The following is a 15,600-nucleotide window of genomic DNA, read 5'->3' as shown; positions in this document are numbered from 1 at the left end:
CAACTGGGAAGCATTGGTTCTTTGGTAGAATTCTCGTTTCCCATGTGAAAAATGCAGGTTTAATGCCTTGCTATCAGTGCAGCTCAAGCGAAGCCACTAATCTGTCACTGGAGACTTGCAGGCTGCTATGATGTTTCAGTGGAGCTTCCAGACTGAGACAGAGTAGGAAAAGAGTCTTAGTGATCTACTTCCAAAAATCAACCAATCAAACAAACAAGCAAAATCAATCAACAAAAACCCTACAGATCACGAGGCACCCACCACCCAGTCATGAGGACAGCATCGGCAGCATTTGTTCAGTTGTGTGTGGAGTCACTGGAGTCCGTCACTGACGCTAACAACCTGAGCCAGGCACTGTGCTAAGCTCTTCATATGTACTATATGACTCAATTCCACTACAATCTTATGCAGTCAATGCCATTCTTATCCTCATTTTACAGAGGAGGAGGAATGTGATGTTCAGAGAGGTTAAGTGACTGGTGCAGTCACTCAGCCCCAAGCAGCCACGCTCCACACCCTGGTAACCTTTGTGCTTTGCAGATAGTGAAGGTGGCAAGCCTTCAATCTGTACACAAGTCCCACATCACTCAACTTATCCCTTGACTGCCGCCCTTTCCACTGTGCTAGCTGCCTCTCAGGCTGGGGTGCTGTGGAGTGGAACTGGTTCATAGCATGGAGAGTGGTGAAGGACACTAGGGATCCAAATAAATGCACCTGTGTTCTTTGTAGCACAGAACAGATCAAAGAGCTTACAACGTGTGCTGAGAAGGGTCTTAGTTACCTAGTGCTGCTACTGTAACAAAAATACAAGTGAATGGCTAAAAAACCCAAACAAGTGGAAAATAGTGCAACAATGAATGAAAACCCAAAATCTCTGTAAATGTTCATTAAAATTAATAAAATTTAATAATAATTTAAAAAGCAAACAAAAAAAGAAATATATATAAAAAACAAACCCAAACAAGTGAATGACTTTAACAAGCGGAAATTTATTTTCTCACAGTTTCTGAGGCTAGACTCTAAATTCAGGGCATTGGCTCTTGGAAAAGACTCTCTCTCAACTCTGAGAAAATGTCTACTTTTTCACTTTCTGATCCTGAATGATCACCCTCTGGCTTGGCATCTCTCTGCCTCTCTTTCCCAATCTCTGCCCTGTTCCCTTGTTTAATCTCTTCTATAGCTGAATACATTGACCCAAAATAAACCCTACAGTAGTCTTGCATCATCATATAAAAAAGACAACTCATTCTCAAAGGATTATCCTTTTTTTAAAAAAAAATTTTATTATTTTCTCTGTGTTTGTACCGTCAAATTGGATCTGACTGGTACAGGAGGTGGTCCTTCCTTCTCCGGCAGAGCATCTGGTGGATTTGAACCACATATCTCTGCAACTGCAGTGTAGCTTCTTGCCACTAGGCCACCAGAGCTCCCCTTAAGGATTATCTTTTTGTAGAGTATAATTTCATACATAGGTGTTAGGATTTACAGCACATATTTTAAGGATACAATTTAATCTGTACTAGGAAGACTGGAAAATAATGTCAGCCCAGTTAGGTATATGCTCTTCTGAAAAGGAAACTTTGTTCTGGCCATCTTTGTCCCCAGTGTTTAGTGGAATCTCTGGCCTGGAATAGATGCTCAGTAAAAGTGTGCTATATGAATGAATAATCGACTATTTTTGCTAGGTGCTTTCAAATAGACTGTGACACATGGTGCAACACAATAAAACATGTCCTTTTCCTGCTCCATTTTCACAGTCTCCGCTGTGCTTAAATCCACTGTTGCTGATGTACCATGGAGTCAGAACCAACCCAGAGCAGACCCTCCAGCAGGCTCTCTGAGATAGTGAGTCTATAGGAGTTAATTACCCATCTCTCTCCTACTGAACTGATGGAGAATTCAAAGTGTGTGACTTTGGAGTGACAGTGCAATTCTTTACCGCTAGGCTATCAGAGCGCAAACCCACTGTTGAGAAGCAGTAAATTAAATCACGTCTTTGGGCATCATTCTTGAGGGACTGGCCCCTCTTGACAGCATGTCCAAAGTATAGGAGATGAAGTCTTGCTATTCTTGCTTCCAAGGAGAATTCAAGCTCCATTTCATCTAAGATAGATTTATTTGTTCTTTTGGCAGTTCACTGCTTCTTCACTATTCCTCTTCCTTCATCAATACTGCAATCCAATGGCATCAATTCTTTGGCCTTACTTATTCATGGTCCAACTTTCACATGCATATTAGGTGAATGAAAATATGATGGCTAGTTCTTAATGTAACATCTCTGGTTTTCAGCACTTTAAGGAGGGCTTGCAGTAGATATAAGAGGTGAATTAATATTTTGACTGACAGAAGGAAGATTGATGCTTGTGAGCTGTGGTGCTGGAGAAGAGTCTTGAGTATACCATGGACCACCAAGAAAACAAATAGGTCTGTCTCGGAGAGGGTGAAACCAAGTTTCTCCTTGGAGGCTTGGATTTTGAAGCTCTGTCTCATATACCTTGGGCACATGGCCAGCAGAAGGACATCATGCTCAGTAGGGTGGAGGGACAGCGCAGGAGAGGAAGACCCCAGGTGAGATGGATTGACACAGTAACTGAGGTAATGTGGGTAGGTGTAACAGAGTCAGTGAGATAGCTCAGGACAAGGCAGGCTTCAGAGCTGTTGTACATAGGGTCATTCTGAGTCACAGGCAACTTGATGGCACATTACAACAATATCTCCTGTGGATATCATCGAGTGCTGCTGTAAGATATAGGACAAGAGAATAGCTTTAACAAACAGATTTACTCTCTTACAGTTTATGAGGCTAGAAGTCCAACTTCAGGGCACCAGCTCCAGAGGAAGGCCCTCTCTGCCAGTTCTGGAGGAAAGTCCTTGTTTAATATTTATTTGAAGGCCCTGTATGCCTTATAGTTCTCCATGAGACCTGACCTCCTGGTGTCAAGGCTCCTCCCAGCATAAGGGCCTAGGTCCAAAATGACAATCCTAATGATTATTTCTTGAGGCACTGAGGGTCCTCCTCTTGGCCCACCTACTTTCCTCTCCCTTTATTTCTATCGAGATAAAAGATGTGTGTTTTTTGCTGGGTGTGTGTGTGTGTTTTGTTTTTTGTTTTTTTTAAGGATTTTATAATTTATTAATCCTCTGACAAAAAAGCCACATAATAATCACAGATCAAGTCACTGGAGAATGTTTATTCCATCTATTATCCAATCTCCAGCTCGCTTTCTGTCAGCTCTGATGCTGGCCTCTGCAGACACCCTGACTTTCTTCATTCTGTCCTTGGGCTTCTTGTGCTGTTCCCTTGACATCTTTTTCTTCTCAGAGAAACTCCCTTTGCATCTGATTAGGGCTGTGTTACACTCCACCCTAATCCTCCTGCGACTATATGGTTCATCAGATCAAAAGGATCACTGAAGAACTTCCACATATATCATTACATACAGTAAGGAGCTGGCTGCCAACCCAAAGAAGGTATGTGGTTCAAATCCACCAGCATCTCCCAGGGAAAAAGATGGGCAATCTCCTCCAGTGTGATTCACAGCCTTTAAAAACCTGCTGGAGGGTCAGCTATGAGTTGGTTCTGACTCGAAAGTACACAACAAAAACAACCTGCTTTGTTCTTTTTCTTAATATAATTAAATCCTCATGCCAAGTTCTCCATGTAGCTCAGCCTCTCATAGATCTGCCCAGCATACAGACTAAACAGGTGTAGTGAACTGATAGAATTCTGATACATATCTTTACTGATTTAAAGCCCTTGTTCTGTGTGAATTACAGGAAAGGGGATTATAAAGATTATAAAATTCTGTGTCATTTATGTTTGTTTTATGCAGAGGAAAACTAAGGCTTGACTGAATTTGTCTGGTTTATGAGCAATGAGGTAGATCCTTCACTATTTATACTTCTGCAATATGCAGACCAGGGTTTGCAAATTCAATGTCTTCAGGGGCCAAATAGATGATTTTAGGCATCACGAGAGCTACTGGTTCTTAACAGGGAGAAAATACTGAGGATACTGAAAAAAAAAAACAAGAGGTTGCCCTAAAATGGTCATGTTCTCAGCTACAACTAAAGTTTATTGGTTATATCTTAGTGAGTTTCATTTTCAAAATGGCTTTTCTAGGCTATTGCTTTGACTTTAGCTAAATGGCTGGACAAGTACACTCAAATAGGCTGTCTAGACTCCTGATGAGGGGATTGGCCAGTTTTGCCATCCCATCAAGTTTAAACTGAGCAGGTTCAGTGGCAGAATTTGAATCTTGACACTAGCAAGAAAGAAGAAATAGAAAATGAAGCATGTGTCCTTCGGAGCCAGAGATGATTCCTGCGCCAGTCAGACTGAACCCTGGACAAAACAGCAGCAGCAGTAGAGAACTGGAGACCTGTATGAGACAGCTGACCTGGGACTGCTGTCCCTTGGAGTCCGAGCTAGGAACCTGCCCCCAGACTTCCTGGAGGCCAGAAAAGAAGAGAGCATAATTGACAAGACTTAGAGAGCTTTGTAACACTGCCTAGAGCCTCAAGGCTGAAGGTCAAAGTGTCTAACAAGCATGCTTGAGAAGCTGTCCTGACTGAAGAATTGCATCCTGTTTTCAAACTGAATTGCAGCCTGTTAACTTCCTAAAAATTCTGTATGTTTCTGAGTTCAGTGTGGCCATTGCAATGGATTATTGGACCCAGTGAGAGCCCTGGGAGGGTTGGTTGCTGTTAGAATTGGTAGATGTAGAGGGCTTGTCTGGCCTCATAGGAACTGGCTTTGTCCTGGAGATGTTGATGATGGGTACAACTGTCCTTATGTAGTTAGTGTGTATATAAGACACTTCTACCCCCATGCCACCAGCACTCTTTCTAGAGGCCTGCAGCTCCCATCTTTTTAAAGGAAATCAGAAATCTGGGCTTTTATTTTAAGATGACTTAATTTAAGAGAGGAAGAAGAGGGAAGAGTGCTGATGCATTTGGGGAACTGCAACTACTGCTAGAAAATAATGTGTAAATTACTGAATGGAAAGCATTTTGTTTTCTACACTTTCACCAAAACATCAGTTTTTTAAAAAAGAACCCATCTATTCACCCAGAACTTTTTGTTAATGCTTTACTGCATCATAGTGAAATATGGATAGAGAGATGGAGATCATAAAACTTTTTTTTTTTTAAAAAGCTCTTAACATAAGAGGCAAGGGAGCTCTGATTACATAATCCACAGGGAGCTGCACTGCGAATCCAAAGGCCTTGTCCTCTGGAAGTTCAAATCCACCAGTTGCTCCAAGGAGGAAAGATGAGTGATCTGCTGGAGGCTGAGCTGTGAGTCAGGTCTGACTCAACGGCAGTAATAGTAATAACACACATGTAGGACAAAGATTAAAACAGATCCAAAGGGATAGAGGAAAGGGTCAAAGAAAACGATACCATGAAGAAAGGAAAATGTAAGGGAAAAAATAAAAATATAAAAGATGCCTTAATACCAAAAAATAGACATGTGGGCTAGATTTAATCTTTGTTGTTGTTGTTGTTGTTGTGTACCATAGAAAGAGTTGGGACTGACCCATAGCTGACCCTCTGGTAGGTTTTCAGAGGCAGTTTTTTTAGGGTTTGTTTCTTTTTTTTATGATGAGAAAAATTTATATTTAGCATTAGTCACCTGGACCCAGTTTAGATGATCCAAATTTTGTTGGCAACATCCAAAGCATCACAGTCAGGAGCAAGTCGAACATAGGCCTTCTTCTCTCCATCAGGCCTAATCAAAGTGTTGACCTTAGCCACATCAATGTCACAGAGCTTCTTTACAGCTTGTTTAATTTGGTGCTTGTTGGCCTTGACATCCACAGTGAACACAAGTGTGTTGTTACCTTCTATCTTCTTCATGGCTGACTCAGTGGTCAGGGGAGATTTGATGATGGCATAGTGGTCAAGCTTGTTTCTCCCGGGTCACTCTTCCGGGGGTATTCGGGCTGCCTTCGGAATCTCAGCATCTTAGGCCACTGGACAGTGGGTGACGTGTGGATCTTCTTTTCCTTGTGGCTGTGGATGCCCTTCAGGACTGCCTTCTTGGCCTTTAAAGCCTTTGCTTTGACTTCAGTTTTGGGAGGGGCAGGGGCTTGCTTCTTCACTTTCGGCACCATCTTCTTAGAAAGGCCAGAGGCAGTTATTTTCAGAGGCAGTTAATTACCTCAAACCGAGTGCCTTTGGGATTGCAGTGCAGCTTCTTGCCACAAGGCCACCACTATAGCTTTCTAGTCTTTAGTTAATCTTATTTCTGCTTTAAAGTTTTTTAAACGAACTCTTTTTTAAAAAAAAATTAGTTTTTTGTGTGTGTACCATCAAATTGTATCTGACAGGTACAGAAGGAGCTTGCCCCTCCATCTCCAGTAGAGCACTTGGTGGATTTGAACCGCATACCTCTGGGATTGCAGTGCAGCTTCTTGCCATTAGGCCACCAGTACTCCCTTCTGCTTTGAATCTTGATCTGATTGTACATAATTGGAAATCTAGTTGGTAATGGTCTTTTGATAATGCTATTCAACATTTAAAATTAGCAGTGTAATGAATACATTTTTAATACACTTTTTTCACTTTTAATTGAAAAATATCAGCCAGAGAGTTTATACATACATTTGATTCAGTTAATAAAAAGAAATGTTTTCCTGGAGCATAATGCTCTTTTAAAAAAAACCACCACCACCAAACACACAACTTTTTCCTGTGATTTGAGTGAAAGTTTACAAAGCAAATTATTTCCCCATTTTGTAAGTCACACACACATAATGTTTTGTGACACTGATTACAATCACCATGTGGGAACAGTATCATTCCCACTTCCTCCCTGTGTCTTCCATTTCCACTTGTCCTTCTTTCCTGTTTTCTGAGCTTTATTCCTGGGCAAATGTTACTCTTTTGATCTTGAATGGTTGACTGGTCCAGGAGTTTGTTCCTCTCTGGTCATTCATTATCTTATATGCAAAGCTATTGTTTCTAACTGGAAGTTGAGTAACCAGGGAGAATCGTTCTTCCACTCACTGTTATCAAGTCAGAATTGACTCATAGCTGACCCTCCATCAGCTTCCCCCCACCCCAGGTTCATAATTTACTGTACAAACTCAGCATCACATGATGAGTATGACAAATAAGCGGACGAGGTGCAGTTTAGAATCCCATTTATGTTGCTTTTACAGCTGGAGTTTTTTTAGACTTTAACTTGAAGTAGAGGACAAGGAAAGCCATGCCCCCTTATGTGGCCAGTACACAATTCAAGAGTTGAAATATTTTTTAATACCAGTGAATTGGAATTGAGTGCCACTTTCTGGACCTGTCACGATCTCAATCTTGCCAAAGCCACAAATTCCACAGTCTGTATCCTTAATGTACAAAGCCGACCCTCCATCAGCTTTTTAAATGCTGCAAATCACACGGGGGGAGCCTGCCCATCTTTCTCTAGCGTGGTAGCTGGTAGAATGGAACCACCTGCCATTGGTCAACACAGCACAATTTCTTACTACTAGCCACCAGCGTTCCCTAGCAGAGAGCACAAGTACTCTTCTACTGGTGTCTCAGAAAGTTTTCGAGCCGCCATCTAAAGAGCAACTAACTGCTGGATGCTCCCTATCTAGAACAAATAGGAGGCAAGGAAAGAAAAAAAGCATTGTAACGATCAGTTCAAAGAACTATCAGACCATGCTAACTTGGAGCTCCATGACCCTGAGACCCGAAGAATTAGCTGATGCCTGTTCACCACTTCCTACCACGCTAAAAGGGATCACTGTGAGTGGTCTTGGATAGATGTGAGGTGGGGTGGGAAAGGGAACAAGGGGAGCAAAACTCAAAACCATAAAAAGTCCAGGCTTACTGCTCAAATCAGGAGCCACAGGCCCACAGACTGCAGTGAGTTGCGAACCCAAATGCCAGGCATCTCAGGCAGTTTGAATCCACCAGGATTTCTCCACAGGAGAAAGATTAACATTTACAGCTTCAGAAACCCAGTGGAAAATCACTATCAGTCAGGACCAACTTGAAGGCAGTGGACACTGGTCTGATAGACACTGGGGGAGTCCCTGAGATGACAACCTTCAGTTCCTCTTTAAATTGGAACAAAACTCACCCCAGCAGTTCAACTTTCAGCCAAAAGACAGGCTCGTCACAGGGTGGTACTCACTATGAGTTACAGTCAACTCCACAGCACCTAACAACAACATACAGTGAACAGTAATGGAAATTCCCAATCCTTAAAATAATCAGTCACAGAAGATTAAAAGAGCAGCATTTGCAGAAGGTAAGAAGAGGTAGGATAAGATTAGTGGAAAGGAGAATCACAGTGTGGAAGCGGGAAAAACACTTACAATGTGAGTATTGTTAATTAATGTCTTAACAAAATACATATGACTAGCTGCATGAAAAATGAATTTACTTTGTGAACTTTCAGTCAAATCACAATAAAAACAATGAAAAGGAATTATCTCTGTGAACTTAATCTCAACAGTGAATCTAAAGCACTGATGAGACCTTTCAGGAGTACCACCAAAAACCAAACCCACAGGCATCAATTGATTTCAACTCACAGCAGCCTTACGGGACAGAGCAGAACTGCCACGTGGGTTTTCTGAGACTGTGAATCTTTTTTTTTTAAATTTTTTTTTTATTATTATTTTGTGTGCGTGTACCGTCAAATCAGATCTGACTGGTACAGGAGGATATTGCGCCTCCTTCTCCGGCAGAGCATCTGGTGGATTCGAACCGTGTTCCTCTGGGATTGCAGTGCAGCATCTTGCCACTAGGCCACCAGAGCTCCCAAAGACTGTGAATCTTGATGGAAGCAGATTGCCTCATCTTTATCTCAGGGTGGTTCATGGGTCTGACCCACAGAACTTTTGGTTAGCAGCCCAGAGATGAACCATAAATTAAATGGTGATGAAATAACATGAGTCCAGACAGTTATAATAGAGACACAACATGAAGTATGTAACTAATGTTCTTGAACTGTGTAGAAATTGTGAATGGGATATATGCTTAGTTGTGTATATTGAATGTCACCAGAAATAAGTAAAATATTTAAAAATAAAGACAAAATAAAATTTATATTTGTTAAAATAGGAAATGGGAACTAAAGCAGATTTCTGAAAGGGGGAGATTGCTAGGCATGGTGCTTATTAATAAAGACCAATCTGGTCATGACGGGTGAGGAAACAAGTGATGACGTGAGGACAAGGAGAACAACCCTGACTCCAGGACTGTTGTTCTGATGGATGTGACCGGATTTGGCCTGGGCCTCTGTCAGTGGGCACAGAGGGAGCATGTGCAGATAAGCATATTCCACAAGAAAAGTCTTACAGGCTTAATGAATCCAGTAGGAATGAACCAAAGATGAGGTTTTAGAGCTTTGATGTGTTAGTTTGTAATAATATCACTTACCCAGAGGGCAGGAAAGAGAACCATAGTTACTGAAAACATTTCATGGGCCAAGCATAGCTAGATGCTACTTCATTTAAGAATCAAGCACAAACTACCTTGTGTCCCTAATTCCTTGCAACTATTCAAATTACTTTTTTAAAAAAATTTTATTATTTTTGTGTGTGTGCACTGTCAAATCAGATCTGCCTGGTACAGGAGGAGATTATCCCTCCTTCTCCAGCAGAGCATCTGCTTGATTGGAACCGCACACCTCTGGGATTTCAGTGCATCTTCTTGCCCCTAGGCCACTAGAACTGCCTCAAATGACTTTCTTAAGAACAACAGGCTAATTGTAGTCACTTACTTGAATTCAACTGTGCATGCTGTTTAATTGAAAATCAACATTGCCTGGTGTTTAATTAGGAAAAGAAAAAAATAAAATACCCATTCTATATTAAGCTCATCAAAAGACTGTAAACTTTGGATATTTTAGGAAAAAGTTAGTGAATGTAAGGTTAATTCTAACTATCTACATGCTTCTCCCTTACTTGGGGAGTTTAGAACCTGAATTTAGAACCACAGGATAAGATTTCATGTAATTTAGGCTAATCATGGGAGTACAGGGAGGCAGCTGAGATTAAGGACACAAATTTGAGCCAAGCTTCCTGGGTTTACACCTCCGTTTCTCCTATTACCACAAAATCATAGGCAAGTCATTTCATTCTTTATGCCTTGATTTCTTCATCTGTAAAATGGGCTGGACAGCAATTTTCACCTATAATTTTGCTTTGAACAGCAGTGCCTGAAATGTAGTAAGTGCTATATTAAATACAGATACAGAACTAGATGTTTATCAAGGTTAGACAGAGGTCTGAGTAAGTCAAAACTACCTTTATATCACCAAAGGCCACTTGATACTACATTGACTGTTTTTCCTCCCCTTAAAGTTGACAAGAAGGATGAGATTGTTTTAGATATTTGAGTTTGAGATGGTGGACAGAACTCTGGTTTGGAACTGAACATGGTGACTGTGGAAGTCAGAAGGATGGGTGAGCTCTTTAAAGGACAAAGCTTTGACAATGTAGTCGATGGCAACCCTAGTTAGGAGTCTTGAAAAGAACACAGGGTCAGAGATAAACTGGGTCAGGACTGGGAGACACCAAAGGAGGGGAAGCAATAAAAGAGAGATCAAATAATAGGCTATTCGCAGAATTCTATTCATTCATTCCACAAATAGCAACTGAGCATCCACCACATGCCAGGCCTTGTTCCGACCGTACACAGCAGCAGGTGAAACAGAAAATTCTCATGACCCTTATGGAGTTTAAGTCTCAAATATGGCAGTGATGTATTACGGCTACAAATAAAGCAATAAGAGGATAAAGTGTTGGAGCTGAGAAATTATTAACTCCACAGAGAGGGAATTCCAGTTTGTAAGAGATAAGCAGAGGGAGCTGTGCCCCTTTGATTCTCCCCACCCCCATCCGTCTTCCTTACTTACAGCTTCATGGGCCTCAGACAGGAGTCTGACTTCTGGTGGGTGATCAAGACTCAAGGCTTCAGAGGGGGGCACGAAGCAACAGAATCCACAACGTTACCGTTGCTTTTACTCTTTATAGGAATTCCTGTTATCTTACAGCCACAGCAAGGACCGAAGCACAACACTGAAGGTTCTCCAGGACGGATTGCTTCCACTTTCATTTCTTCAAAAGCCCTACCCTTTGATGCTCACACGCCCCTAGCCAGCGCCCCTCCCATGGATGGGAGGAGCCTCCGTGGACTCGGAAGCTGCTCTGGCCCAGTTGGAGGCTCAAGGGAAACAACCCTATGAACAGCAGTAGACTTTGAGCTGTGGTGCTGGAGTGTTGAATATACCATGGACTGCTAAGAGAACGAAGTTTCGTCCTGGAAAGGGTTAAAACAAGCTGCTCCTTGGAGGCAAGGATTTTGAAGCTTTGTCTGACGTACTTTGGACATGTTGCAAGGAAGGATCAGTCCTTGAAGAGGGATATTATGCTTGGGAGGGTGGAGGGACAGGCAGGAGAGGAAGACCCTCGATGAGTTGGATTGACTCAATGACTGGGGTAATACGGGTGGGTGTGCTGGAGACAGTAAGATTGGCAGAGGATAGAGCAGGGTTTAGGGCGGTTATACTTAGGTTCACTATGAGTGCAGGCGATTCTACAGCCCCTTCCCAGTGAACCCAACACACACTTTTCGGCTGTACTTTTCTTCAAATTTTCCCAAAGTCCTACTTCTTTGCCTCTATCATCCCAGTTGGCATCATGGGATGGGAGTTCAAAATTGGTAAGCTTCATATGCATTGTCAGTATATGTACTCTTAGGGCCTCAAAAAGGGAGCTCTGGTGGCCTAGTGGCAAGAAGATGCTCTGCAATCCCAAAGGTGAGCGGTTTGAGGCCACCAGCTGCTCCAAGGGAAAAGGATAGGCAATCTCCTCCCATGCAATTAACTGCCTCTGATAACCTGCAGAAGGGTCCGCTATGGATCAGTTCCAATGCAACGCTACACAGTTAACAGAGCCTCTAATGCATAGGGCATATGCAGGCACTGACAAAACTTGAACTTGTATGTGGCCAGGACAGTCCCTTGACCAAGGTTATAAATTTTCCTGCAGCACATATATAATAGCAGTGACCAATCTTTCTGCATTATGTGGATTAATTCAATTCTCAAAATCACTTCACAAAGTAGGTTCTATTTCCATTTGCAGTTGATAAAACAGAAGTAGAAGTTTAAGGGAGCTCTGGTGGCCTAGTGGCAAGACGCTGCACTGCAATCCCAGAGGTACACGGTTTGAATCCACCAGATGCTCTGCTGAAGGAGGAGGAATCTCCTCCTGTACCAGTCAGATCTGATTTGACGGTACACATAAAAATAATACAATAAAAAAAAATTTTTTTTAAAAAGTAGAGGTTTAGCAACAGGCTGAAGGCCATAGCACTAGGAAGTTAAGGGGTTTGGAGGTTAAAATATCACAAAATCAACAATTATGTATTGTACCCCTTAGCAAAAACCCTAGACAAGCAAATGGCTGAACAGAATTCATGCCCCAAGTCACAGCAGTGAAGGATGCTATGGACAAAATCTTGAATGATCCAGGAAACACCTAAAGAATAGTCACAATATCAAAAAGAATTGACTTAGAACCATTATAAGAAGTAGCATATCTATATATCTATATACACCAACACAAAAAGTAGTATAAGACTAATAACCAATGGTGACACAAGATGAGTACAATTTGACACAACCTTGTTTGCTCAAAATAAGGACCTGACACCCTTGCTACAGATCAAAGGTTAGAGCCTTCAATATGGATTACATTTTAACACTAAGAAAACAAAAACCCTCACCATTGGACAATAGACAACATCATGATAAATGGAGAAGACTGGCATTGTCAACGATTTAATCTCACCTGGATCCACAACACCCTTGAAATCAGCAGTCAAGAAATCAAGAGCTATTGCATTGGGAAAATCTGTCAGTGCTGAAGAGAAAGAATTTTAAAGACTTAAGGTGTGGGTCTGATGCAATGCAGTCTTCTCGATTGTTATCCATCCCAAAAGTTGTTTCAACAAGCAGGGTTGTGTCATCTGCGTAACGCAGATTGTTGAGTCTTCCTCCAATCTTGATGCCACACTTAGCCCAGCCTCCCAGATATCTGTTCTGCATATAGAATGAAAAGGTATGGAGACAGGACATACCCCCAGCGTACACCTTTCCCAATTCTGGACCATACAGTTTTGCCGTGCTCTGTTCTGATGACTGGTCCAAGGATAGGTTTCGTTTAAGTCTGATCAAGCTTTCTGGGATTCCCATTCCTCTGAGAGTCAGCAAGTTAGTTGTGGTCCACACACACACACCTTTGCATAGCCATTGAAATGCAGATAGACATTCCTCTGGTACTCTGCTTTCAACCTAGATCCTTCTAATATTAGCTACTGATATCCCTAGTACGACACTTTCTAAAGCCAGGCTGCACCCGTTAATGTGCTTTTCTAGTTGTTTTTGGATAATCTTCAGCAGAATCTTGCTTGCATGTGATATTAATGATACTGTTTGATAATTTCCACTCTTGTCAGATCACCTTTCTTTGGAATGAGAACAAATATATTTTCTGGCCAAGCTGCAAGGATTCTGAAGCTTCATCTGACACTTTGGACATGTTGCAAAAAGGAAACAGTCCTTGGAAAGGGACATTACGCTTGGAAAGGTGGAGGAAGAACAGCACAAAAGAGGAAGACCCTTGATGAGATGGATTGATTGGGGTAAATGTGTCTGTTAAGACTGGCACAGAATAGAGAAGGGTTTAGGGCTGTTGTACACAGGGTCGCAATGAGTTGCAGGTGACTTGACAGCACATAACATCTCAAAGTTGGAAAATGTCTAAGAATGAAAGAATCAAATCAATGCCTTGGAGTTGTATTGAAGAGTACTGAGCAGCAGACTGTCCAAAGAATAAATCTGTATTGGATAAAGTGTGATCAGGATGATTCTTGGAAAGAATTTTGAAATTTTCTCACACTTTTGGCAGAAGGGGCCAGCCCTGGCAGGACATCATGCTTGACAAGGATAGTGTAGAACACCCTCAAGATGGATTTGGAGGGTGACTGCAACTACAAGGTCAAGTACATTAATAATGGAGATGGCGAGGACAGTACAACAGAAAGGTTCCGATCCATGTTCAATGGAGCTCTGGTGGCCTAGTAGCAAGATGCTGCACTGCAATCCGAGGCACAAAATTCAAATCCACCAGATGCGTTGCTGGAGGAGGGGCAATCTCCTCCTGTACCAATCAGATCTGACTTGATGGTACAGGAAAACTGCAGATTCTTCTTCAGAGAAGCTGATACATCAACAGCCAGAGATACTATGTATGGGTCAACTGTGCACCTCTATTAACTATGCCATCAAAATTCCCAAATACTTGTAGGCAAGACTTCAAAACTTGGCTAACAAACTTATTTGTACCCCAGTTCCAAGCAATTATTTGAAACCAGACCATCACAACTAGTGCTTACCTTTCCTGCACCACACAAACCAGCACCTTAGCTCTTTGACTGCCCACCTTTCTCTGACAGATTCAAATTACCAGAGGTGTAGACCAGAACTTGCATCTAGGACTCACTGGTCCAAGTCAGAAGGGACTCATAGCAACGTAGTTCAGTTCAACAAAACCACTTGGGTGACTCTAACCAGCACTAAGGGTCCAAGGATGGTTTTCAATCCAAATCACCTCATTCCCACGAGTTTTTGACAGCATAAAGGAAAGACAAGCATGGGATGGGTTATAGTGGAATAAAACGAGGGACATAAATTCTGCTTAGGGGAAAATGACACAAAAATGTTACTAGCAGCCCTTTTGGATAATTTTTATCATTAAAGGAATAAATAGCAGGCTGAGGATAGTATTTCAAGTCTCACAATAGTTTTAACTTTATTTTATATTTTCCATCACCCAATGCCATGAACCCCACAAATGATTCTTAGACTAATAACACATGCAGCAGTCAGACACTAGGATTTTGGGGGGTATTTTTAATGACTGAAATTGAAGATTTAAAATCTCAGCTTCTGGAAGAACCACTTGTTTTTGCCTGTCTTGTACCTAGAGAGAGGAAAGAAGACACTCATGAGTAAAGACAGACAGCAGGGAAATGAAATTCTCTTACAGTGAACTAGGCAACCATCCCAACAATGACCAAGTAATGCCAACATACCTCTCCTCAAACTTCATCTTGGCTTCCCGCCTTGCCTTGCGTTTAAGAGCAGGGTCTCTGAAGACATCCTTGTTAACAATGGTTTTGTCCAAGGGGATATCCACAGAGTACCTGGGGCATAAGGTAAAAGGATGTAGGACCAATTCGCACAATCAGGGCTTTCATGCAACACCCCATGCCTTCCTGAGACACTAGGTAATGACTCTACAGAATAATCATGGAAAGCTGTGCCTAAGTCCTAACTTTGGGTAATCTCCACCTTTAACAACTCATTTACATTAGATATAATTGAGAGAGGCACTCACTTGTCAACCATTTCTGAAAGTCCAGAGGGTTTTCAAAATACTAGTTGTAGAAGATGGTAAAGAGCCCAGAGCAGACCACTCAATGCCTCTAAGCAAATGAAACATTTACCCATCTAAAGGTGAAGAATCACCTGTACACGCAGAGACAAGGCTCCAGGAAATCTTCATTTTT

The 15,600-nt window shown here is 41.9% G+C and overlaps 1 protein-coding gene across 1 annotated transcript in view; it reads right to left on the bottom strand.

Annotated features, from left to right (window-relative positions):
* Positions 1-14,937: 14,937 nt before the first annotated feature.
* Positions 14,938-15,600, bottom strand: part of RPL27 (ribosomal protein L27) — a 2,734-nt gene continuing 2,071 nt past the window's right edge. The window contains exons 3-4 of the mRNA XM_006901693.1: positions 15,124-15,234; positions 14,938-15,011 (exon numbers count right to left, since the gene is read on the bottom strand). Coding sequence (XP_006901755.1) covers positions 14,963-15,011; positions 15,124-15,234 — 160 coding nt within the window. The 3' untranslated portion in view covers positions 14,938-14,962. The remainder of the gene's footprint in view (positions 15,012-15,123; positions 15,235-15,600) is intronic.

Source organism: Elephantulus edwardii, unplaced genomic scaffold, assembly GCF_000299155.1.
Source record: "Elephantulus edwardii isolate Elephantulus edwardi_28Jun2011 unplaced genomic scaffold, EleEdw1.0 scaffold00340, whole genome shotgun sequence".
Lineage (NCBI taxonomy): Eukaryota > Metazoa > Chordata > Mammalia > Macroscelidea > Macroscelididae > Elephantulus > Elephantulus edwardii.
Note: the sequence above shows the minus strand (reverse complement) of the source record. Positions and strands in the feature narration are given on the sequence as shown.